General features: G+C 48.8%; 1 protein-coding gene across 1 annotated transcript in view; it reads left to right on the forward strand.

Annotated features, from left to right (window-relative positions):
• Positions 1-26,599, forward strand: part of TMEM132B (transmembrane protein 132B) — a 362,435-nt gene that overhangs the window by 143,324 nt on the left and 192,512 nt on the right. Inside the window, exon 4 of the mRNA XM_032595352.1 lies at positions 2,286-3,177. Within this exon, the coding sequence (XP_032451243.1) occupies positions 2,286-3,177 (892 nt within the window). The remainder of the gene's footprint in view (positions 1-2,285; positions 3,178-26,599) is intronic.

The following is a 26,599-nucleotide window of genomic DNA, read 5'->3' on the forward strand; positions in this document are numbered from 1 at the left end:
CTGCGCTGACAGCATGGAGGCTGCTTGGGATCCTCTCTCTCTCTCTCTCTCTCTCTCTCTCTCTCTCTCTCTCTCTCTGTCTCCCTCTGCCCCTCCCCGGCTTACACACATGCTCGCATGCTCTCCGTCTCAAAAATAAATAAACTGTAAAAAAAATAAAAAGAAAAGTATATTTTGCAGAATTCGTAATGGTTGCAGAAAACAATGTTACCAGGAGTTAGAGTGTATGGAGTGGTATTTGTTTGCCTTTTGTCAACCAGGGAGGCTAAACCCACCCGCCAGGTTGCATTTCTTCTTGCCCTGGCTTTAGGGCTGGAGATTTATTTCAGGGCAGGGGAGAAGCCCTGTTTGTTCTTGGCTTGATTTGCCAATCCTGGTTCCTGGTGGACTCTCTTTATTATTAAAAAAAAGTTTAATGTTTTTATTTATTTTTGAGAGAGAGAGAGAGAGAGAGCGAGCATGAGTGGGAGAGGAGCAGAGAGAGGGAGAAAGAGAGAGAGAGAGAGAGGGAGACACAGAATCTGAAACAGGCTCCAGGCTCTGAGCTGTCAGCACAGAGCCCGACACGGGGCTCGAACTCACGATCTGTGAGATCATGGCCTGAGCTGAAGTCGGACGCTTAACCGACTGAGCCACCCAGGTGCCCCTACTGGTGGACTCTCCTTAGTTTGAAAAAAAGCTTTTTGGGTCCGTGTTTTCCCATTTGAAAGTAACATACACACATGCCTATAGGGATACATACACACATACACATGCTTATGTATATGTATATATTTTAATTAACAAAATAATACACAGTTGTCACAAATTTAAAGAAAGTAGATGTTAAAAGGTGAAACCTTTTCTCTTTGGTTCTATGGACACACAAACATAAATATACTATATACATGTGTATATATACATAGGGAATCTTGAAATAATACCCAAGTAGGATCATATAGGATACATTTGTAATTTTTTATACTTACTGATATATGGTGGACATTTTCCCAAGTATGTTTATGTAGCTCTACCTCATTTTTTCTTAGAGCTGCCTGTTATCCACTGTAAAAATGTGCAGTTTAGGGGCGCCTAGGTGGCTCAGTCGGTTGAGCGTCCGACCTCGGCTCGGGTCACAATCTCACGGTTTGTGGGTTCGAGCCCCACGTCGGGCTCTGTGCTGACGGCTCGGAGCCTGGAGCCTGTTTCAGATACTGTGTCTCCCTCTCTCTCTGCCCCTTCCCTGCTCACACTCTGTCTCTGTGTTGCAAACATTTTTAAAAATTAAAAATGTACAGTTTATGTCATTTTCTGTGAATAAATCCTTAGAATGGTTTCATTGAACAGGTAGTGGTAATAGTGACAGTAACAGGCAAAGACTGGCTGATGTTTATGGGGGTCAGCACGGTCCTGAGCACTTCATGTTTACCGACTCATTAATTCCTACAATAACCCAGTAGGGTAGGACTTCTGTTTACCTCCTACTTTATATGAGGACATTTGAGGGACCGAGAGGCTAAAGTCACTTGCTCAGGTCAATCAGTCAGGACGTGGCGGCTTCAGGATTCACATCCAGGCCCCTGGCCCCAGCGCACGCGCTCCTCAGTTTGTTCGCAAAGTGAAACTTCAGCCGACATCCTTGTAGATAAGTCAATGTCTGTCCATTCTCCCTGGTATTTCGGGAGGAGGGCTTTCTAGAAGCGGGAGTGCTGAGCCATAGCTTCGCCCTCGTTGCAGTAAGAGTCACGGAGATGTCGGGGCGCCTGGGTGGGGGCTCAGTCGGTTAAGCATCTGACTATTTTGGCTCAGGTCGTGGTCTCACAGTTCGTGAGTTCGAGCCCCGCGTCGGGCCCTGCGCTGACAGCGTGTGGAGCCTGCTCGGGATTCTCTCTCTCTCCCTCCCCCCCGTCTCAAAAATAAATAAATAAACACTAAAGAATCCCCTTAAAAAAAGAATCGTGGAGATGTCGGAACGTGCGGCGCGTCTGGGAGGGATGGGCAGAAGCGTAAGTATCCGAACGACGCAGCAGGTGGAGGTGCCACACGATGGCACGTGGGCTCGGGTGGGCATCACGGGTGTGCAGCCTCCTGTCTGTGGGGTGACCCCACAGAGAGGTCCTGTGAGCCCGCAGGCTGTCGGATCGGTGGCAAATGGGCTCCTTCCCACTCAACACCGGCTGCTTTGGGGGAGTCCCCGAAGAGCCCTGTGCTGGGGCCCGGCGTGGCCAGGGGGCGGCGGGGGCAGACTGTGCCCCTCACGCTGGGGCCCGGCCTTCATTCTTCCTCTGCTTTCCTCTCCCGCACAGAGACCGAGAGCCGAGGGATCGTGGACAGCCTGCAGAGGTTCTCCTCGCTCCCTGCCTACCTGCCCACGAGCCTGCGCATCGCTGACGCGGAGGAAGCCTTCTTCCTTAAAGAGGCCAACCAGGACGTCACGAGGAACTCCAGTCTGCAGGCCCGGGTGGAGTCACTGTTCATCTACCGGGCCCGGAGCCCCCCGACCGTCAACGCCAGCTACGGCCCGTTTTCAGCGGAGAAGCCCATCCCCCAGGACCTCTTGTTGACCTCCACGTCCTTCGGAAACACGGAGAAGTTTCCCTTCAACTGGAAGCTGAAATCTCACATCCTCGACAGCTCCGTCTACTCCAACAGGCCCAAGGTGCAGACGCTGTTCTACGTGACTGGGACGCACTGGGATGACGGCGACCCCGAGGAAGACCTCCCGTGCGTCAAGATGTTCGCCTTCCCCGAGGCCAGAGAGGTGGCGGCCAGCTGCCGGCTGCGAGGGGACCCGGGGCTGTGTGTGGCCGAGCTGGAGCTGCTTCCCGAGTGGTTCAGCTCCGGGCTGGACCTGGAGCCCGAGGAGGAGATCCCTGCCCCGCTGGGCGGCACCGCCATGGAGCTCTTCTTCTCGCTCTACCCGGCCGACCAGGCCGGCCAGTGCCTGCTGGAGGAGGACGGCAAGTGGGAGAACAACATCCACTCCGGCCAGGACGGCCCCCAGCAGGCGTCTCCGGCCCGGGAGAGGATCGGGAGTGTGGTGGTCTACCCGACTCAGGACGACCTCAAGTGGTCCCTGGTGAGCCTGGACGAGAACGTCGTCGTCTCGGTGCCCCTGAACCTCGTCCGGGAAGGGGACACGGCCACCTTTTTGGTCTCCCTGACCAGTGGCTCTGTGGCAGACCACTTCACTCTCAGGTAAGTGGCCGGGCCGGGTCGGGCGGGGGAGAAGTCAGCTTGCGGTCAGTGAACTGTCCGTGAGGAATGGGGTGTTGGTCGTCTGCCGAGTGCCCAGGATAGCGAGGAGACTGACGGACACGGGATGGGGACCGACGCAAGATGGCAGAGTAAAGCAGGATATTTGGGGGTGGGCCCTGGGCACCTGCATTTTCTGTAAGCTCCCTGGGTTATTCTGCTGTGAAGCCAGGAATAAAAACAGGTGCTCTGAGAGCAGCATTTCAGGCTGGGAGCTAAGCTGTCACGTGATAGTCTGAACCTGTCACTGCCGGCCTTGACTTGGCGGACAGAACCCTGTCTTTGCTGCCCGTAAGGGGAAACTTTGCAGATGAATTCCACCTTCTGACTACGCGACCGAGCTTTCTGAGATAGTGTCCCCGACCTCTCAGGCTTTCGTCGGTAAAGAATCCTTTGGTCAAGGAAACCAGCAGTCTCTATCTGTACGATGAAGATGCAGTTTTAGGGTTGCAAAAAGTGGGGAGCTTCTCTGTGCTGGGGGGCAAACCTGTCTTCAGCTTGTTTTGCTCACGAAGCTTCGTGGGATACCGGTCGGATCTGTGGCTCCGTCCTGGGGCAAGCCTTCTAGCTTCTCTGGGCTTCTGTTTCCTCATCCGTAAGGTCGGGATACTGACGGGGCGCGTCTCTCGGGGTTGCCGTGGGGGTTGATCAGGTTAGTGAGGCTCTTGGCACAGTGCCTGGTCTCAACACCGGAGGCTAGCCTGTGGTTACCCCCTAGTGCTCAGAGGCCAGGGGGCTGCCCAGCAAGGCTTGCTTTGTTTGGTTGCAGGCGAGACGTGGGAATGGATCGTTAATGCCGCACCGCGGTCCTTCTGATTCTGACGGAGGCCGACGTGCCAGACCACACCTGTTGGGGAGTGTGTTCGTTCGAGTTGAAAGGATCCCGAGGCTCTGGGCTCTGGCAGATTCCAAGAGGGGTTTAGCCGTCTGCAGGAAGCACGGTTCCTATCTGGAGCCGCTTGAGTTAGTCTCGGTGACAACTGAGTCAGAACTTAGCTTGGACCCAGTCCTGTCCCAGTCACTCCAGTGGTGGGGCTGGCGTGGTCTAAAGCCCGGCTCTGGCTCTACAGAGATTCCCTTAGCTTCAGATGCTTGCAATAGACCCAGGAGGGCAGGGGTCTGGCTTCTGCACTCATACCACAGAGTGCGTGCCTCCTGTCCGGGCAGACATCACTAATCGACCACAGCTCTTCAGCGCTCCCTCTGCCGTGGCAGACAGTGTTAATGGACTGCAGCGTTGAGCCCAGGAGTCCCTGCAGCCCCTACCAGTCCCTGCGAAGGTGGAGTGGTTGACATTTAACTTATTTGCCCTCCTTGGTGTAGAGAGAACATTGTTGGGTGAGGAGTTTGAGGAAAGGGAGAGCTGATGGTCTGGTGGCCAGGGGAGCCTGGTTGGGAAGGCATTTCAGGCCAGGGAAATGACATAAATGATGGGGGACGGAGAACGGTCTGGGCCACATTCGAAGTTGTTGACATGCACGGACTCACGGAATTCTGCCAACAAACGACTCAAGGAGACGAGTACTACCGTTATCGCTATTTTTCCTGAGGCACAGAGAGGGTAAGGAGCTTGCCCGAGGTCGCACAGCTAGAGAGTGTTGGGTGTGCAGTGGTCGGCTCTGGAAGGCCCTGGGGGCCCTTCGTCCCCTCATAGCACCCCCTTCCCGCCTGGCAGACAGGACGGGCAGCTGGCGCACCCGGGCTATGCACGCCCACCAGCCATCCCAGAGCTGAGGGTTAACTTAGGGAGGCGGAGGCCGATGCGGCTGGAAGAGGACCCCACGTGGAGAGTGCAGGGGGCCCCGAAGCGTCATCGTGGCGGTGAGCAGAAACCCTCGAGTACGCTTCCCTCCCACCGAAGTCGATTGGAGCGCTGAAGTGGGTTCTCACAGGGACTTTGCCTTGGGAGGTGTAGCGCAAACTGTGGGTGTGGAAAGAGACTTGGAGAGTTTAGGGGTTACCTGCTGAAGTCATGAGTAGGGCGAGCACTGGGTTTCGGGCACGGGTCTGCATTTGTGAGCCAGGAACCCCCATTTGAAACACTCTTCTGGGCCGTCCTCCATGTCCCGATGGGGACCAATCTCCACCCGTTGAACCATTCTGGGTCAGCATCGAGTCTCTTGTCGTCCTCCGTCCCTACATAGGACTGTTCTTTTTTAAAACAAATTTTTTTTTAAATGTTTATTTATTTCTGAGACAGAGACAGAGTGTGAGCAGGGGAGAGGCAGAGAGAGAGGGAGACACAGAATCCGAAGTGTTTTTATTTATTTTTGAGACAGAGACAGAGTATGAGTGGGGGAGGGGCAGAGAGAGAGGGAGACACAGAATCTGAAGCAGGTTCCAGGCTCCGAGCCGTCAGCACAGAGCCTGACGCGGGGCTCGAACTCACAGACCGTGAGATCATGACCTGAGCCAAAGTCGGTTGCTCAACCGACTGAGTCCCCCAGGCGCCCCAGGACTGTTCTTTATTATGCTCTGTTTCGTGGCCAGAGAAAGAAGGCTCTGAAATTGTGGCTCACCCAACTGAGAACAAACGAGTCAGAGCTTCCTACGCCAAGGGAGCCAGTCACCATCACCTGTGTCTGGAGGAGACTCCAGGGCGGGCGGGAGTCGGGGGGCTCCTGGTGGAAGCCAGGGAAGGCTTGGGTCTGCTCGGGTCGGAGGCTGCCGGTGTGGGGAGGCTGGAGGTTGGTTAACGAGAAGTGAGCATCCTCTATGGTGGCCTTTTCTGCTTGGCCCAGAGCTAGAAGCAGAGGCAATAACAAGGGAAGCCGGCAGCCACACCCCAAGTTCAGACCTTTCTGGGCTGGCGACTGACTGCAGAGGCTGTGTGGTCCGGCCTTTGGTCCTGGTCGTTGCAAGGTGGCGGGTCGGAGTTTTGTTACTGTACTTGGCCCATTTGTATATTCAATCTCTCAGAATAAAACACTGTTTTTAGGCCTGGGGAAACGTGTTATTTCCCAGCATAACCGATTGTCTGTTCTGATCGTGTCTTTTATGAATGAAATGTGGCATATTTCACCCTGGCTCGGATGAGGCCTTGGATCAAAGCAGGAACGTGCGAAAGATTTGCCGAGATCTAAGTGCAGAGCCGGAGACGCATGGACGGGGGCGGGGGGCAGACGTGTGCGTCTTCACTTGTCACGTGGCTGTGCTTCCGACCGCACGTCGTATCGGGGCCAGTTTGAACAACACTTGAGTTGATTAATCTCTAATACCGAAATAGCTTCTGTTAAACATTAGTATCTGAATCTGGCCATGCCTTGCAAAGCCTTTCAGCAAAGGGGTAGTAAAGTGGTTGGGAGGGGCCGGGGGCTGTCGGGAAGGCAGTGCTAGGCTGGGCTCAAGTAGGTCTTTGTTACACTTCCAGGAAAGGTTGAAATGCCCTGAAATCTTCCCCGCTCCAAATATAATGTCCCCGAGAGACCCCGGAGAATTTATGCCTGATTTATTAAAACAGCCCTTTCTCAGCTCCCACAGAGAGCCCCTTGGGCCGACCTCCCGTCCCGTTAAGCAGTGGTTAAGATCATGGGCTCTGGAGCCAGGCTGCCCGTGTTTGAATCCTGCCTCTGCCACGTTCCAGCTGTGTGACCTTGGGCAGGTTGCTTAATCTCTCTGTGCCATAGTTTCCCCTTCTACACACGGGGACAGCATATGCCTTGAGTGACTATGAAGTGTCAGCTTTGTGCTCAGACAGGTTCTTCCATCATCATCTGGTAGCTGAGGCCAAATCCCTAATAACCGTGATTGGCTTTTCTCATTCTCTGACACTCTACGTATGAGTGACAGCAGACCGTGGGGTGCTTCCTTGCACGTATCCGGAATCGAACTTCCTCCATCGCTGTGACCCAGGTGCTAGCCAGGATCCTCTCTCGGCTGGACCTCTACAAGAGCCTGCCTGCCTCCTCCCTTGTCCCCTCAAGTCTCTTCTTGTGCAAAAGCCAGAGTCCTTCCACCGGCCTACAGGCCCCGTATGATCTGGCCTCATCATCTTCTTGAGCTCATCTGCTATGACTCTCGCCCTCACTCCGTCAGCAACAGCCACCAGTGTTCTCAAGGACCCAGCCCCCTCCCAATTTAACACTCGACCCCTGTCCCACTACCCCCTGCCCTGCTCTGATTTCTGACATATCACTTGACGTGTCAGTGACCTAACGTATCATTATTAATGGTTCACCTCTTCTGGCTAGAATGTGAGGTCTATGAGGCAGGGACTTTGATCTCCTTTGATGTGTCCTAAGGATCTAGAACAGTATGTGGTACATACTAAGTGCTCAGCAAACATTTGTTGGATGAATAAATGAATTTGGAGGTATTGCAAAGCATTGTTCTTGGACATAGGGTATGAATTGTCAGGACTGTATGAATTCACGATGTAAATAAATAACAGCTTCATAGCTATTGAAGGCTTACCCTTTGAGTCTCCAATTCTGGCAAGAGAGTCCTCTTGGCTGTAACGTGAGAAACGATTCACCATTTCTGATCAGACATGGTCTGTCAGTAATCACTGATAGTAATCACTGAACTTCAGTAATTCACACATCACCTTTGGAGTCTTTTTGTCACGTTAGGTACCACCGTGTTCCTCCTTCGTTAAGTGAGGTCATATCCATGTGCCTTCTTGCACTTTTTATTTATTTTTTTTCTTTGAATTAAAAATACTTAAAAAACATATATATATTTAAAAAGGAAAGCTAACATTTGGCACCGTAAATAGAACCCAATATAACTTGTTCCTGTGAAAGGGTGTTATAAAAATAAATTTCAGGAACAACAACAAAACACTACTAAGTTCTAAGTACGTATCCTCAACCCGCAGAAAACTGTGAACTTGCAGCCTGGCCTCTATTTGAATATTTTTTTTTTAACATTTATTTTTGAGAGAGAGAGTGCGAGCAGGGGAGGAACAGACAGAGAGGGAAACACAGAATCGGAAGCAGGCTCCAGGCTCCGAGCTGTCAGCACAGAGCCTGACGTGGGGCTCGAACTCACAGACTGTGAGATCATGAGCTGAGCCGAAGTCGGATGCTTAAACGACTGAGCCACCCAGGAGCCCCCAACCTGGTCTCTATTTACAAGGGGGTTGAGCATGTGCTGTAGGGAATTGAGTTCACACTCCCAAGTTCAAGTTCACATTCTCAATGGAGGAGGACAGTAAAGAAGCGAGTGAGCAAAATTATGCGTAACTGGAACCCATGCTAAGTGCCATGATGGAAACAAGCAGAACACAGCATATTTACATTTTATTTCATTTATTTTTAAAACATTTTGTTTTGGAATAACTTTAGACTTAGGGAAAAGTTTCAAAAGCTCCAGTGTCTCCTAAGGCTGACATTGCACATAAACACAGTGTGAGTATCAAAGCTATAGGAGATGAAATCTTGGAAGAAACAAACAAACAAAAAGTGGGAAGTTAACGTGGATATAAATTATTAACCAACCTACAGGCATTATTAAAAACTTCCAGGGCGCCTGGGTGGCTCAGTCGGTTAAGCGTTGGACTCTTGGTTTCAGCTCAGGTCATGATCTCACAGTTTTATGAGTTTGAGCCCTATGTCAGGATCTGTGCAGAACTTGCTTGAGATTCTCTCTCGTCCTTCTCCGCTGCTCCCCCACTCATGCTTTTCTCTCTCTCAAAAAAAATAAGTAAATAGGGGCGCCTGGGTGGCTCGGTTGGTTGAGCATCCGACTTCGGCTCAGGTCATGATCTCACAGTTCGTGGGTTCGAGCCCCACGTCAGGCTCTGTGCTGACAGCTCGGAGCCTGGAGCTGCTTTGGATTCTGTGTCTCCCTCTCTCTCTGTTCCTCCCCTACTTGTGCTCTGTGTCTCTCTCTCTCTCAAAAATGAATAGATTAAAAAAAATAAGCTTAAAAAATCGTAAAAAAAAAACCAAACAACTTTCAGTTGTTCCCATAATGCCCTTTTTCTGCCCCAGGGTCTAGTTCAGGGTCCCACATTGCATCAAGATGTCCTGTCATCTTAGTCTGCCGAATTCTGTTCCCTAGTCTTTTTTTTTCTCTTTCATGACCTTCATAGTTTTGAGGCATGCCGGCCAGTTATTTTTGAGAATATTTCTCAGCTTGAGTTTATCTGAGGCTTTCTCCTGATTAGGTCAAGGATGTGCATATTGGGCGGAAAGCCAATGAGGGGCTGTGTCCTCAGTGCGTCATACAGGAGGTAGGTGATGTTGTCTGTGTCTTATCACCGGTGATGTTGACGTTGGTTACTTAGCTCTCCACGGCAAATTTGTTTTCCCACTCTTTGTAATTAGGAATAAAAACATCTGGGAAGATACTTGGAGACTATGCAAATATCCTTCTTCACATTATACTTTGGCTCATGAATTTCGGCATCTATCAGTGATTCTTCCCTAGAATGTGGTAATTTTGGTAAAAATTTATTTACTTATTCATCTGTTTTATCAGTAGGCTCTACACCCAACATGGGGCTCGAACTCATGATCCCAGGATCAAGAGTCACATGTTCTACTGACTGAGCCAGCCAGGAGCCCCTAATGTGGTAATTTTTAAAGAAGTCAATTAGAAATGAATATTATAGAACAGTCTTGGTTCTTCCTGGTCACTTCTTATTTGAATGTACATAAAGAAGTGAGCCAATAAGCAACTCGTTAAGACTTTGTCTGCTGGGTTCTGGAACTAAGGAAGATTGTCTGTGCCCTCAGGGGCTGTAGAAGGCTTTGAGGGGACTGAACGTTCTTGACTCGAAGCATCACCTAGAAATGCAGTAAGCCCCTGAGGAAGCTGTGTGGACAGGGAGTGAATCCAGAGAAGGGACATCAGTGCAGTCCGCAGGAGTTAACCAGGGCAGGCTTCCCAGAGGAGGAGCCTACGGAGGATGGGTAGCTTTTGACTAATGAAAGGAAAATGGGAGGATGTACATGGGTGGGGCAATATGACCAAAGAGTGTGGTGTTCCCAGGACACTCTCGGGGGGCACGTTTTCCGAGTGGTTAGAGTTAGTGAGGCTTGTGGTCAGATCTGAGCTCCTCCTTACTGACTCTGTGACTTTGTGCAAGTTACTGCACCTCTCTGAGCCTTCCCTTCCTGTCTTGTGTAATAAAACTAGTCATAGCACCTGTCCTTCAGGAAGGCTGCGAAGAGGAAACAAGATCACGCAGGAAGGCACTTGGCCGTGATTTTGCCTGTGATGTTTGTGCCACTGTCGGCAGCATCTGAGTGGATTCTGGATGCTTCCTCCAGTACCCGCTGCGGGGGACCCGATACTCACCACAGCTACCGAACGAGCACCTGTCACGTTCCAGGGTCCCCATTAGACTCTATGTGTATTATCTCGTATCATCCTCAGGACAGCTCTGGAACTTACCTGTGTCCACTACTTAGAGATAAGGAACGGGCTCCGAAGCACTTGGTCACTTGCCCGAGGGTCGCAGGGCCAGAAGGGGACAGAGCCAGGACTCCAGCCAGGTCTGCCCGCTTCAGAGCCCATACCTGTCTCATGGTCCCCCGTTTCGGATGTTAATAATCTCAGCGCTTACTTTCACGCTTAACAAAAAAACCAGCAACCTGTTTGGTGAACGTGACTCAGGTGCGCCACAAATCCGGGCTTTATTAATTTCCTCCCCAAGGAAAACTCCGATTTCCCAGACACAGGAGCTCTGACACCTGCGGTCGTGAAGCCCAGATCAAGTCTAGAGCGTAGGGCTGAGATTTCGGCAGAGCTTAGGAAGGAGGCAGGTGATCATTTCCCAAACAAACCATGACTTGCTCAGCATGTTCGACTAGCCCCGCCGAGTTTAGTCAGCCTGTTTCCATTACTTAGTACATGGCGCGTGGCCCCACCTCTGCCTTGTTCTCCCTCCCAAGTGCGCTGGAGTCTGGGAGCTCTGACGGAGGCTGGCAGGAACGAGTGTCAATGTCAGAGGCTTGAGGATTCTAACTACGAAAGGGGATTTCAATTTGCGCAGAGAGCTTTAGACCAGGTCACAATTTTGGAAAATTGGAGTATTCCCAGATTATAGTGGTGCCTGAAAATGGAGTGAATGATGAGCTGGGCCAAGCCACGCTTGGATGTTTTGGGTTTTTTTAAATGTTTATTTTTATTTTTGAGAGAGAGTGAGGTGAGGGGTGGGGGCAGAGAGAGGGAGGGAGAACGACACAGAATCGGAAGCAGGCTCCAGGCTCTGAGCCGTCAGCACAGAGCCCGACGTGGGGCTCGAACCCACGAACCACAAGATCATGACCTGAGCTGAAATCAGATGCTTAACCGACTGAGCCACCCAGGCGCCCCTTGAACTTTTTTAATGTTTATTTTGTTTTTGAGAGAGAGAGAGAGAGAGAGAGAGAGCGAGAGAGCAGGGAAGGGGACAGAGAGGGAGAGGGAGACAGAATTGAAGCAGGCTCCAGGCTCTGAGCCGTCAGCACAGAGCCCGACGCGGGCTCCAAACCCACGAACCAGCAGATAATGACCTGAGCTGAAGTCTGACACTCAACTGACTGAGCCACCCAGGCGCTCCCGATACTTATCACTGATCCTGGAAGTTGTGCTAGGAGGTTGACATGATTATCTTCAGGATATTTTCTTGCCCGTGGGCATAGTGGGGCAGCAGCAGTTGTGGTGGGTGTTCCCTTGTGCCAGGTTTTTGTCTCCAAGTGGCTGGGATGTGACTGTGCCTGACCTTGTCACTCAGACTCATGACCCTCTTTCCTCTCCCTCCTTAGGGTTGCCTTGTCCCGGGCACCAGCTCCCTGATCGTAATGTTTGCCAGGCGTGGCCCCATTTCATCCAGTATATCACTGGATGATTGTTTCTGCACATGTGTGTGCACATGCACGTAGGTGCGTGTGTGTGTGAAGGTGCATGTGTCTCTCCTCTGGTTTGGTTTGACCAGTGGTGGGCCTTGGCCAGAGACTGGGCAGTGCAAAGAGAGAAGGGACAAGACAGCTGGTCTCCCTCATCCCGTCCTGTGGAGCCTCGGAAAGATACGTGACGTCCTCAAGGCCCTGAAACCACGAAGTCAGGATCTGAACCCAGGCCTTTCCATTCCCAGAATCTGAGTGCTTGGCTATCATCGTCTGCTCAGAGAGGCCACATCTTGATAATGGTTTTGCTGCAGCGTCCATCAGACAGAATGGATAAATAACTAAGCTAAATATATATACAATGACTTCTTGTCACAGTTGTTGGATGAGTCTCTAAATTCTAAGTTGAAGGGGAAGAGGAGAGCAAATTATCAACTCATACCTACAGCAGGATACAGTTGAGAACATGCAGTACAGTTCTGTTTGCTGTGTGTAAATGCGTTCGTGTGTAGTCAGCGGCACAAAACACGCATGGGCATCGTGAACACCAGCAGCGAGGGAGCTGGTGTGAACGTACCCAGGGAGCTTCAGCTGTGTCTGTGTGTCTTAATTTGTCAAGCATGTTGGTCGGAGTTACGAGTGTTCATTTGTTCATTTTGCCATTCCCCGTGCTCTTTCAGATGTGGGAAGTATTTCATAATTGTAGTTTCCCCAGCATTTTATTGTGAAAAATCTCAGACGTAGGGCAAAGTTGAAAGAAATTGATGGGGAGAATCCTTACGCCCACCACGTAGACACTACCATGACTATTTTGCCACACTTGCCTCATCACTTACATCTCCATCCATCAATCCATCTTGTTTTTGGATGCATTTGGAAGTAAACTGCACATATCCGTTCCCTTTCTTCTACGTAGTTCAGCATGCACACCATTAGCTGGGATTCAACATTCACGTGATTCACATATAGATCAACGTATGGAAGATTGCCATCTTAGCAACATGGAATCTTTCAGTCCACGAACATGGCGTATTTCTCCATTTTATTTACGTTTTTAATCGTCTTCAGAAGTACTTTGTAGTTTTTAGGGTATAGGCCTTGCATGTTTTTTATTAACTGTATTCTTTAGTATTTTAGTTTTAAATAATATTATAAATGGGGTTGTTGATCTTTTTTTAAAAATTTTTCTAATTTTTCATTGCTGTGTGTACCAATACAGTTGGCTTAAAAATTTTTTTTTTAACTTTTACTTATTCTTGAGAGACAGAGACAGAACATGAATGAGGGAGGAGCAGAGAGAGGGGGAGACACAGAAACCAAAGCAGGCTCCAGGCTCTGAGCTGTAGGCACAGAGCCTGATGTGGGGTTTGAACCCACAAACTGTGAGATCATGACCTGAGCTGAAGTCGGATGCTTAACTGACTGAGCCCTCCATGTACCCCAAATACAGTTGCCTTTTATGTTGTGTCCTGCAGCCCTACCAAATTCACTTATCTTGTCTTTGTCCTTAAAGTGTGTCTCTTGTAGACAGTATATAGTTGTGTCTTGTATTTTTATCTACTTTGACAGTGTCTCTTTTGGTTAGAGAGATTATTCCATTGATATTTAGTGTAGTTACTGATGTGGTTAGACTTAGAGACACCATTTTATTATTTGTTTTCTATTTGCTTTGTCTGTTTGTTACTTCTCTGTTCTTTCCTTCTTGCCTTTTTTGGGGATGATTTGAATATTTTAAAGAATACAAGTTTAAATTTTCTGTAGGCTTTTTAGCTGCACTTTCTTGAATTATAGTCCTAGTGGTTGCTACAGGGATTGCAGTGTATACACTTTTCACATTCTACTCTGAGTCACCACTTCTTGTAAAATGTAGATAGTGGGTCCACTTAACCACCTCTTATGCTAACGTGATTTTATGTAGTTACATTTTAAATGCCCTAGAAGACAATATCATAATTTTTGCTTTAAATAGTTTTACGTATTAAAAGGAAATTAAGAGGAAAAGCAAAAAAACAAAAAACAACCCCCCCCCAAAAAAAAATAGCTTTTTGTATTCATCTAGACTTTTGCCATTTCTGATGCTTTCTTTCCATTCCTTTCTGGGGGTCTGTTTTTTCATCTGGTGCCATTTTTTCGCAGCATGAAGGGGTTCTCTTGGCTGTATTTTTGGAGTACATATTTGCTGGCAATTAATTCCCTTTGTTTTCTTTTATCTGAAAATGTTTATCCTCATTCTGGAAGAGTATCTTTGCTATTTATGGAATTCTAGATTGGAAAGGTTTTTTCCCCACTTTTAAAGATGTTTAGCACTTTATTTTTTTAAGTTTATTTATTTATTTTGAGACAGATAGAGAGCATGAGAATAGGGGAGGGGCAGAGAGAGAGGGAGAGAGACAGAATCCCAAGCAGGCTCTGCATTGTGAGTGCAGAGCCCAATGGGGGGCTTGAACCCATGAACCATGAAATCATGACCTGAGCCGAAACCAAGAGTCGGACGCTTAACCGATTGAGCCACCCAGGTGCCCCAATGTGTTGTTTTTCTTTTTGTTGCTTTGTTTGTTGTCTCTGCCTTTCAACAGTGTGACTATGATGTGTAGAAGCATGGCGTTTTCAAGTTTATCTTGCCTTGGGTTTTTTGTGTCCTTGAATTTGTACATTTATGTCTATCTCCCACTTTTGGGAACTTTTCAACCATTTTACATTAAAAATTTTTTTTCTGTCTCTTTTCCTCACTCCTTTGCATGTCAATTATAGCATATTATTTAGATCATTTGCTATTAGATAACAGTTCCCTGTGGCTCTGTTCATTTTATCCCCCATTTTTATACTTGCTCTTTTGACACTTGGGTATCTTCTATTGACTTATCTTCAAGTTCACCGAATCTTTCCTTTTCATCTCTATTTGGCTATTAAGTTTATCCAGTGAAATTTCACTTACAGATATTGTAGTCTTTAGTTCTAGATGTTCAATTTTGTTCTTTTATTATAATTTTTATTTATCTGCTGAGATTTCTTGGCTTTTCATTCACTGAGAGCATGTTTTCTTTTCCATCACCGAGGCCAGTTATAAATTCGTTTTAAAATCCTTTTCCTGTCATTCCAACGTCTAGGGATCCCAGAGTTGGTCTCCGTTGATTGTCTTTTCACTCTTGAACGAGACTTCTTTTTTGAAATGTTCAAATTTTGAGCAATTTTGGATATTAATCTTGGATATTAAGAACGTCATGTCGTCATGACTCTGGATTTTGTTATTCTCCACTGAGTGCTGTCTCCTTTGTCTCAGCAGACAGTTAATTTGGATGGACTGGACGCAGAAATCTTTTGGGTCACAACTCCAGTCTCGGCATCAACCGTTTGTCTTGAGCTGAGACGTTCTGAGGCTGGTCTGCATATACATTGTTTGGGGTTCAGCCACAGATATTGGCAGGTGTAATGTGGGCGTGTCCTCTCCTGCTCTTACCCTTCCGTGATTCCCTTATCTCTCTTTAGCTGCCTCAGAGACTACAGACTCAGTCCTCTGCTTCCCCCTGCTGCCCCAGCCATCTCCTCCACCCCCCATGCAACAAAACAAAACAAAACAAAACTCCTGCATCCCTCCCATGGGTGGTGCTTCCTCGGCCTACCACAAGGATGATTGCACTATCTTTCAGGCTAAATACAGCAAAAATGGGAGAGTCCTTTCTTAGAGCTGCCCTTCTCTGAGTGGGTGCTCCCCACCGTGATCGGCCAGTTTCTGTTCTCTCTCCAGTCTTCAGGTAGCTGCTGTTTCCCTTATGCCTCACTTGCTGTCCGCAGGTGAGTGGGGTTTCCTCCGTCCTTCCCAGGAGTACGTGTAGCCTGTTTATATTTCTTGTAAATACTGATAGGACTGGATTTATGTCTGTTCTTCTGCTATTTGCTGTTCATTTGCCTCATCTTTTTTTTTGCCCTTCTGTATTCCTTCTTTCTTGATTTCCCTTGAATTAATCAAATATATTTTGTGATTCCATTTTAATTAATCTGTTGTGTTTTCTAAAGCTGTATCTCTGAATTTTAAGTGGTTGTTATAGGGATTTAATATGCATCTTTAACCTTATCACGATGTGATTGGTGTTGACATTTTGCTACTCTGGGTACAATGTATTTACTTCGGAGCAGTGTGGTGTCCCCCCCCCCCCCCCCCCATCCTTTTGTGCTTTTGTCGTACATATTCTGTTGATACAGGTTGCATTTGGACACTTTGAAGATTCCCGTTATTTTGTAGACGCTCGCTTGGATTTGTCTGGTGCTTCCTCATAATTAGATTAAGGTTCTGTGTCTTTTGCACGAAGGCCACGGAAACGGTGCTGTGTTCTCACTGCGTCCTGTTACGTGGTGCATGGTTTTAATTCGCCCTGTTGCCAGTGAGCTTACTTTGTTCACCCAATTAAAGTGGTATCTGCCAGTGTTTCCCGCTGTGAATATACTGTTTTGCTCTTTGTAATTAATAAGGATTTTGCGGGGACTTACCGTGATTTTATAAACATCTCCTTCCTCACCAAGCTTTCAATGTATCACTTGTGAATCTACATTCACACCGGATTATGATTTCCTTTTGTTGAATGGCTTTGCCCCGTGGAGGCAGCAGGGAAAGAGTGCAGGGTGGGCAGGAGTAGACAAACCAGGGTAATTATTTTCCTCTGTGGCTGCACCTTCTGTAGGACACATGCTCTCCTCCCGTTGACCCTGCCAGGATTTTAGCCCCCAGTGATGGCCACGGTCCTGGGATTTTGGGTCACACCACCCACAGCCTGTATCTCTGTAGCATAGGGGTGGGATTACTTCTTGCTGTTGCTAAAGCATGGTCTGCTTGGCCATTCACTGGTAGGTTTTTACTTTTCCATCCTGCATAACCAGTTCTCTGTATTAAACCCTCTCTGTTGAGGTACAAAGAGTTGCTTCTGTTTCCCTAGCTGGCCCCTCTTGGTAGAGAGCAGGACCATCGTTTCAGTTTGGGACCCTGACTTTGAGGTTGCCTGTGGGACATTTAGATGGAGGGGTGGAAAGGCCAGGTCCAAATGTGGGTCTGAGGCTTAAAATTGAGGTCTTTCCTGGAGACACAAATTTAGGTGTCTCTGGCAGTTTGATCATAATAATGGAAGCCTTGGGAAGGATGAGATTTTCTGAGTGAAAATCATGAGAAGTGACAAGGTGAGCCTTCAGGAGAGCAGCCAGAGAAGGAGCAGGAAAATAGGGGACTGTGACGTCACATAAGCCAAGAGAAGTGACAGGAAACAAGGGGGCGTCAACAGACTTGAATGCTACCTGGAGGTCAGGCAGGAAGGGAAAACGATCCTTTGCATTTTACACTCAGAGGTCACTCGTGACTTTAATGAGATGGTTGATGGATTTGTGTGGATTAAAGCCAGACTGAAGGGATTTGGGGGTACAGTTCTGACTCCAGTTACAATGTGTGGGGTTTTCCCCACACCGAGCAGTTCTGCTTGGCTCATGAGGGTCCCACACTCTGTTGTTTATCACAGTCCTCTTTGCTCCCCACTGCTGCCCCAAAACTGGGTAAAAATTCCGAACCTAATTTCAATGTGTGTGTGTGTGTGTGTGTGTGTGTGTGTGTGTGTGTGTGTGTGGCAGGGGGTGTTCCCACCACCGAAAACCAACCCTCTGACACCAGCTGGTATCCTACAATTCAACTCAGTTCTCACGCTCTCCACCCAGAGAGCATCAGTCAGATCCTACAGGCTAAGGGTTCGTTCCCACAAGACTGCCTCTCCCCACTCCAGACGTCACCCAAGTGCAGGTGGTCACCTGTGCTCCTGACCGCTTGGATCTAAGCCACAGGTTCCCACAACCCTCTCCAAGGATTTGACACATTTGCTAGAGTGGCTCACAGAATTCAGGAAACTGGTTTACTCACTAGATAGCTGGTTCATTTCAAAAGATATTAAAGGGTAAAAATCAACAGCCACATGAAGAGACACATGGGGCAAGGTCTTAAACAAAGGAGCTTCTGTCCTCATTGAATTTGGGGCCCAGTATGGTGGCCAGTACATGTGTTTTGTTCAGCATTCTGGAAGCTCTCCAAACCTTGTACTTTTCGGGTTTTGTGGAGGCCTCATTACACAGGCACGGTTGATTGAATCATTGGCTGTTGATGATTGAACTCAGTCTCCAGATTCTCTTCCCTCCCTGGAGGATGGGGGTAAGACTGAAAGTCACAACCTTCTAATCACATGGTTGTTTCCCCTGGTAACCAGCCACCATCGTTAGATGCTTTTCCAAAGTCACCTTATTAACATGAGCTCAGGTATGTTTGAAAGGAGCTTGTTATGAATTATCAAGATACCTTTATCACTCTCCCCACTTATGAAATTCCAAGTGTTTTAGGAGCTCTGTGTCAGAAATGGGGACAAAGACCAAATATATATTTCTTTAAAAATGTTTTTTAATGTTTATTTATTTTTGAGAGAGAGAGAGAGACAGAGCATGAGCAGGGGAGGGGCAGAGAGAAAGAGGGAGACACAGACTCCAAAGCAGGCTCCAGGCTCCAAGCTGTCAGCACAGAGCCTGACATGGGGCTCGAACCCATGAGCCGTGAGATCATGACCTGAGCTGAAGTCAGACCCTTCACCAACTGAGCCACCCAGGACCCCCATATATTTCTTAGTATAAGTCACGATACCACAGACGGTGAGTGATCTGTAAGGTATATTACTTAGGGATTCAGGTCAGCTCCATGTAGAAACCCCAAAGAACAATGACCTTACCCTCAAGACAGGGATAGATTTGGAGAAAGGCAGGAATGTTTACAAGTAGGTATCAGTGGATCAAGGGTGTCAGGGCATCAAAGATTGTGTGATTCTCTTGACCTTTACCTCATTGTCACAATATGGCTGCCACGGTTGTGGTCATCATGTCTACGTTTCATGGAGAAGGAAGGAAGAAGAGAAGGGGGTGGCAGTCATGTGGTCCTGAGTCTGCCTTTCTTTAAGGAGCCTTCCCAGAAGCATCAACCAACATCTTTTGACTAATACTCAGTGGTCAGAAGCATTCTCATGCTCAAGCCGGTCCAGCATGAGTAGGGAACTGTAGGTGTTGAAGTGGGTATGCTGCCAGTTCCCTCGCCCCAAATCAGGGGTTTCTTGACAAGGAAGAAATGGAGGAAGGGTGGGGTCTACCACACATGATGTGATGGATACAGGGAGGGCGGTATCTTCTAGCATCATTCCTAGTGTTTCATTGGGAAGAGGAGGGGGTCGTGGAGAGTAAACTGGGGACCCCCTGGTATCAGGGGGCTTTCTTCCCCCTAAAGCTGAGGGAAGCCTGTATGGGTTCTAATGCTGAAGTAACGCCCCAAGTCCTGGTGGTAACGTGGGACCGATTTCCAGGGGCCTGAAGGGACTCTTCAGGGTACCTTGTCAGTTTCCAAGACATAATTGGGCAGCTGTCTTACAGAGTGGTAGAGAATTTTACTTAAAAGGGAAAAACAAATAATTACGTGCACAGTAGGTCGGCTCCACGTAATTAATGTGGAGCTGGTTTAATGTCCTCTTTCCGCATTTTGTAGTTGCCTGCCGATGCCTTGGGCAGCAAATCGTTTTAGAGAGATTCCAAAAAGCAGTACCGATCAGAGACGCGAGCTGTACTTTCTGATCTTTTCATTCTGACGGGTGGGGTACTGTTTGGTGACAGTTTCACCAGATCTCCAATAAAAGTGCCGCGTCGTGGTCATCTCTCTGTTGGTTCCTTTAAAAGGAAAACTACACCTCTGCCTCCATCGTGTTAAGGTTGACTATCACTCACTGTCATTTAGATAGATTTCATAAAACCAGGAGGAAGGTAGGGAGTTATGTGATGGTGTAACCTCTAATCTATAATGTTAAAGTTAGATATAATTTTTAATTGCATTTCTTTCTCTCTGGTTGGGCTAAATCTACAGAACTTTCTGTAAGAAATTCAGTACTCATGCCTCTTTGTGCTTGGGGTATTTTATTCAAACTTCTGGTCCAGCGTTTAACCCAGCACATTACAATTAACTGAATTTGTGTCAGTCTCTTTGATTGTGAGCTGCTTAACACAGGGACTGCTGACTTGGCAGTCTGTGTCCCCAGCTAGGACTGTCAGCCTGTTTGAGCTCATGAAGCCTCCCTTGAGTTGAATTAAATTTGAAATCCAGAATAAGAAAACTTGCCAGTTACCTCCAGGGTCCCAAGTAATGATTTTTCCTCACTTACGGCAACATAGTTGCACTTGCTACTTAATGAATTCCCTCTAAACGGGAAAACCAAGATCTTTCCCAGTACTCGTGCCCTGTTGGGTTTGGCGGAAGGAGCTTTCTGCCTGCCCTTGGAGTTGGGAGGTCAGGATCAGTGTTTGGAGGTGTTTTCCCCCCCGGAGGGAAGGAGTAGAAATGAAGACATCCATTTTGCATTGGTTGGGATCGCAATTGGGGATACTCGATGCACAGTATTTGAAATTCTGGTTGGGTTCAAAGTAGAAAGACAGGTGGAGGTTAAAGGCACCTCTGTCGTTGCAAATGTGCGGCAACTGACTGTGACCTAAGGGGGCAGGAGAACGCCCGGCCAGATGTTCGTAAGGTGCTAGTCTGCCTGTCCTGACCCATCTCCCACCACACGCCTCTTTGCTCATCTTGTCCGACTGCTGGTTGTTTTCTAGAAACCACCAAGTTCACTCGCATCTCGGGCATTTTCGTTGTCCTTTCTGCTCCCCCATGGTGAGCGGGGCTGGCCCCTCCTCACCATTTCACTTCATCCCTGGAATACCCCGCTTCGCAGAGAGGCCTTCCCGACCACCCCCGAGGGGTCCCCTATGCCAGCCAGCTTCTGTTATCCTCCCGTGTCCTTCATGGCACTCATCAGTCACCACCTGCAATGAACTAAGCTATGGATTTGTTCACTTTATTGTCCGGTTCCCCCACACTCGAATGTCGGCTCAGTGCAGACAGGGACCCGTGTCCCCTGTGCTAAGAATTGTGCCTGTTTTGTTGTTGGAACTCAGTAAATGGGGAACACATACACCTTCACATTTTGGATATAGCAGTTAACTCATGTGGGTCAATGCCTGTTACAGGCTGAACTGTGTTTCTCTGCTAAATCCATATGTTGAATTCTTAACTGCCCCCTCCCGCTCCAAACAGGGTCTTTATTTATTTGTTTGAAAGTTTATTTACTTACTGAGAGAGAGAGAGAGAGAGAGAGAGAGAGAGAATCCCAAGCAGGCTCCGAGCTGTCAGCACAGAGCCTAACGTGGGGCTCAAACTCACGAACCGTGAGATCAAGACCTGAGCTGAAACCAAGAGTCGGACACCGACACCCAGGGGCCCCCAAACAGGGTGTTAATTTAAAGGGATAAAACGAGGTCATTGCATGGGCCCTAATCCAGTATGACTGGTGTCTCTCTAAGAAGAGGAGCGGGGGACACAGACACACGTGGAGGGAAAGAAAACCATGTTAGGACACAGAAGGTGGCAGTTGACAAGCCAAGAGAAGAAGAAACCAACCCTGCGGTCACCTTGATCTCGGACTTCCAGCCTCCAGGGCTATGAGAAAAGAAATTTCTGCTGTTCAAGCCTCCCAGCCCGCGGCGCTTTATTCTGATAGCTCTAGAACCCGAATGTAGCACTCTGTGATGGAAGGAGTGGAAAAGCCGTGGAAAGGCCTGCTACAATGGGCTCATGATTCTCAAGTTTCTCGCCTTCCCGAATCCGTGTCCTCTCCTCCACGAGTGCTTTGTTTTCCATTCTGTTGCAGTTTCAGTGTGAGACTTCCAGGAGCGCAGATTTTTTTTTTTTTTTATCTTTGGAGTGGATTGATTTATTGGGGCCACTGCTTGGCCAGATGTATGATCCCCAAGGATCTTGCTCTGGACGTTGGGTTTGGGGAACACTGTCAGGGAGTGGTTGGCCCAACATCTTACTGAAGTCCTCTCCCTGGAGCTATTTCCTGCATCTGAGATGACTTTTCCACCGAAATTCTCCCGGGGCGTAGGAACTTCTCCGGCATTCTTCAGATTCTCTTGAGGGTTTGCAGAGATGCACAGACCTTGCTCAGCTCACCCACAGACACGTTGCTTTCCTTGTTCAGATGTATAAGGTGGCTGTTTTAACTAACGATTAGTCAGTCCCTTGAGTCCTAGATGTTTCCTGCCAGGGTTTGACTTGAAACACGCAGACGTGTGGAAGGAGACCTCCTTTGGGGCTTCTGTGGTGTTTCAGCCAAGCCCTCCTGATGCACCTTCCTTTGCAGAACCCACCCACCCCCCCGACCGACCCCCGCCATGCTTCTCTTTCTTCCTTGCATGTCTAGGAACCTTTACTCCTGGTTGGCAATCTTGAACCCCTCGGTGCTCTCTAGCTAATTGCAATTATGTGCTGTTAAAGAGAATGGAGAGAAAAAAGAGACCGTTTGTGGCTTGAATGATAAACGAGGAAGAATGGATATTTCCAATGCCGAATACAGGAAAAAACAACAAAAACAACCGTCAGTTTGGGGGGGGGGGGCTTCACGCTGCGGGAAAATGTTGAGAGTTAAATTTCATTTTGTAGCAGGCCTCAATTGCACAGCCGAAATCCATAGGATCAGATAGAACATTTCTATCACTGAGCAGGTTAATAAAGCCCCTAATAGGATCTGCTGACCATAAGAACCACAGACCAAGCGGCAGGAAAGTTTTATTTATTTGCCATCTGTATGTAAATTTTGCTATTATGGAAATTGTGTCAGAAATTGGACCACAAGTAGATACTACACAGGGTACTATAATATTTGAGCTAAGATCCAACAACAACAAAAAAAAGGCCACCTCTGTGTGTGTATGTGCCTACAAATCATCCAGCTCGTTGTGGCTCTCTCTAAGCAACTCCATCTCAGACTCCAAATCTAACCTGTGCTCACAGTGGACAGGCTCATTTGCATATGCAACAGTCCCTCAAAGACGAGACAGCGCTGAGTTTTCATGGGAAAAGAAGTGTGTCCATGCCTGGTGTTATTATTAGCTCTCCGAATCCAGTGCCAATCTGTCTTTTAGTGGCTCCCTGGGTGACTGCAAAGAGACCATCGCATTGCTAAGGGACAAATATTTTTGGAGTTAATTATAGCCAGTCATGGAAGAGAGGAACACCTCTTTGCTTTTTGTTCTGAAAGAAAGTCAACTGACGCGAAGAAATTAAACCAGGATGGTGGATGTCAGCACTGTTACATAATTAGCATCCTGGGGTGGCAGAACGAGCGGCTTATTGTGTGGCCAGAGGCTGTCCTCAAGGAGCGGGCATTACACTCTGTCGTGCCCCCTTACGAAGTTGGCCTCCCACCGCTTCATGTTTCCATAGTAACGTGACGGGAGTCCAGAGAAAGTGGCCGATTCGCTTTGGTGAGACCCGCACGTAAACTAAATCACCTTCTGCGTTCCTATGAGTTCTGGATTTCCTTCCTCCAAAAGTGACGCGGTTCTAGAATGACTTTGGACACCTAAAATCAGCCTGTACCTTGCACTTTTGGAACCACTCGTGCAGGAGAGAAATCACTTCGGGTACCTGAGGCGAGCGTTAGGTGACCGAGTGCCAAATACGGTTGTGCGGGGAACATTGAATTACCCAGCGAGATTAGACGCCTTCTGCGTCCTCTGCTGCGCTGGGCACCTCAAGGAGACTGCCTGCGTTCGGTGCCCAAAGTCTCTTGCATCCTGAGGCTTGCTTCTTAGTTTGTTTTCATTTTGAACGCCGCGAGCCCACGCCCCAGGCTGGGAGCCTTTGGCACGCCGTCGCACCTGGCTGGAATTTAATAACGTTGTCTTGTTTTTATCGTACTTATTTTAGGGATTTCTTGTCTTCATGGAAAGGGATATTGCTTTTTTCTTTTTCATTTAAAGTGCTGATCTGTCGCTCCTCCCCAGATGTATTTATGTAAACCCAAGGAGCAGATTTAAAAGGAAGTATTAAGTAAGTAATACCACAGACGGCACCCAGGGTAAAGCGGGAGACAGTGGCGGGGTACAGGGATCCCCGCAGACAAGGGGAGCTCCGTGGCAGCATGGAGCGAGGCTCCGGGGCTCCTGTCTTGGGAGTGGCTGGGGTGGTTGGCTGGGAGGTGCACTTGCTTCGCTCGGCAGCTCTTTAAGCTCAGCAGGGGCTGCCTGACCTCCCCCTGCTCCAGCTCTCTCTCTCTGTCTCTGTCTCTCTCTCTCTCTCTGTCTCTCTCTCTCTCTGTCTCTCTCTCTCTCTGTCTCTCTCTAAAACGGGCCATACCAGCTCCTGAAGGCTATGCGGTGAGTCTAGAGGGAGTCCCCTCCAAGGGTGAATCACCCAGGCTGAGGGAGGTGTTCAGAGAGGGCGAGTTTATCCCCCTCTGCCTCTGAAAGCTGAGGATGCTTGGGACATCTGTCACGCCACGGGGAAGCTGAGTGGTCCACGCAGGGATCGTAGGATCGCACAGCCTCCAGCGAGCTGAGCTGACACCCACGGGCACACCTGTGCATGCAGTGCGGGCGTCAGGGTGCTCTGAAAAAGTTCATGTAAAACGAATGCCCGCTCTGCTGTGGGGAGGGGAGGGTGCACTGAGTGACCCGCTTCCCGGGGCACCCCCACCCTCTCTCCGGGTTTCTCCGAGTGCACTCTGGGGGCCTCTGGCACAGAATCCCTTGGGGGAGGCTGTTAAAATGCAGAGGTCCTGGGCCACATTCAGAGCCACCGAGTGGGAGTCACTGGGGGCGGGGCCAGCAGGCTGCAGCTCAAGTGCAGCTGCCCGCTCACCTCCTCCCTGTGCCTCCCCGCTGCGCGCCGTGGAGGGGACGCGCCTGTGCAGGTGTGAAGGTTGTGCTTCTTGAGGGTGCCTCTACTTCGGACGGATGGGAGCCGCCCCCGGGGGTGCGAGATGGAGGTTTCTCACGGGTGGGATTTATCATGAAGGTCAGGGAACCAAAGGGAGACTCCGGGAGGAAGCCCAAGTCAGAGGTCAGGGGGATTCGGATGCGGGATTACGTGGGGCCAGAGCAGTGCAGGTGGGGCGGAGGTTGGGTAGGGCGGCCTTAGCTAAGGAAGCCTGGAGAACAGAGTGGACGGCGAGGCCACTTCTCGTGTGTGCTCTTGCCTCAGTTTCCCTTCTATGAAATGGGGATGGTGAAGTACCCCCATGAGGGTCCTGTGAGGAATAAATAATTTGTGTATATTACATATACCAGGGCCTGGCACAGAGCCCTAATTAGGATCACTTTCCTTGTTATTATAATTCTTTCCCACTTACGCAGACACAGGGTGTATCTCATGGGACACAATGTACATTCTCAGAGGATCCTCACTGAGATGGACAGACCCTTCAGGGAAGGGGAAGGCACCATTTTCTTTAAGGACCACCTCCTTGGAATATGCCTGTAACTCTGGCTCCTTGCTATGGGTTTCGTTTAACAGACGTTCATTGAGTACGTGCTTGGCTGGTGTTTTATTTTTTAAGTTATTTATTTATTTACTTATTTATTTATGAGAGTGGGGGAAGAGGAAGAGAGAGAAGGGGAGAGAGAATCCCAAGCAGGCTGTTGGCACAGAGCCCGATGTGGGACTTAAACTCACCAACCTCAAGATCATGACCCAAGCCCAAGTGGGACACTTAACCGACAGAGTCACCCAGGCGCCCCTCAGCTGGTGTTCTAGAAGTTACTATGAAGCTTGGATGGGGCGCTCACCTGCCAAGATCTTAAAATTCTTTGGGGGATGCAGTGCACGAATCCAAGCAGATGAGCGACGAAGCAGGGCTTGATGCCTTGGGCGTTTCAGGAGTGTTTTGTAATGTGCGTGTTTAGGGAGGCTACAAAAGCGATGTCACTTGATCTTGACTGGTAAAGTTTGGATAAATGAGGGCATGAGAATAGGAGGGGAGAAGGCATTCTGGATCTGGCAGAGGTGGTAACACTGAGTATGGAGCGTTGGGTGGCCCAGGTGGGAGGGATGTTGGGGTTGTAGGCAGGAGGCTCCTGAGACTTGCATTGTGATTAGCCTGGACATAGGGGTGGATCCCTTCGCTCAGCTTACCCCTCATTCCAGAAAGCTGTGTGGTCTCACAGAAATAGCATGGACCAGGAAGCATGGAAGACTGGTTTAAATCCCGACTTAGAAGGGATGCAACCCCGTTGACATCTTGATTTTAGCCCCTTTTGGACGTCTGGCCTCCAGAATAAGACATTCGTGTCGTTTTAAGACACTAAACTTATGGTCATTTGTTATAGCAGCAATTGGAGGCTAATACAGTGCCTTATCCAGTTACTTCAGAAAATAGGCAGAAGACGGTTTCGTCAGTGAGTGGAACTCATTAGGACAGGGAGAAACTGACTGAAGTGACGATAATCATCATGCACATTGTCACTGGGATATTATTCACCACCTGGAGTAAATGCTCCTGGCTCCAGAGGTGGCTTGCCACCGTGAATAAAACAAAGACGCTCCCTACATGCTGCCGTTACAGGGAGAGGCACGCGGACTTTGGGGTTTTGAGACATGAAGGCTTTGGGGATTATAATACCACATACAAGGCAGAGCCTTTGGACTTCTAGCTTGTTCCCGTCTTCCTGATTGAAGATCTGTCTTCGTCTTGGAAGGAGAGAATGCT

The sequence above is a fragment of the Lynx canadensis genome, chromosome D3, assembly GCF_007474595.2.
Source record: "Lynx canadensis isolate LIC74 chromosome D3, mLynCan4.pri.v2, whole genome shotgun sequence".
Taxonomy (NCBI): Eukaryota; Metazoa; Chordata; class Mammalia; order Carnivora; family Felidae; genus Lynx; species Lynx canadensis.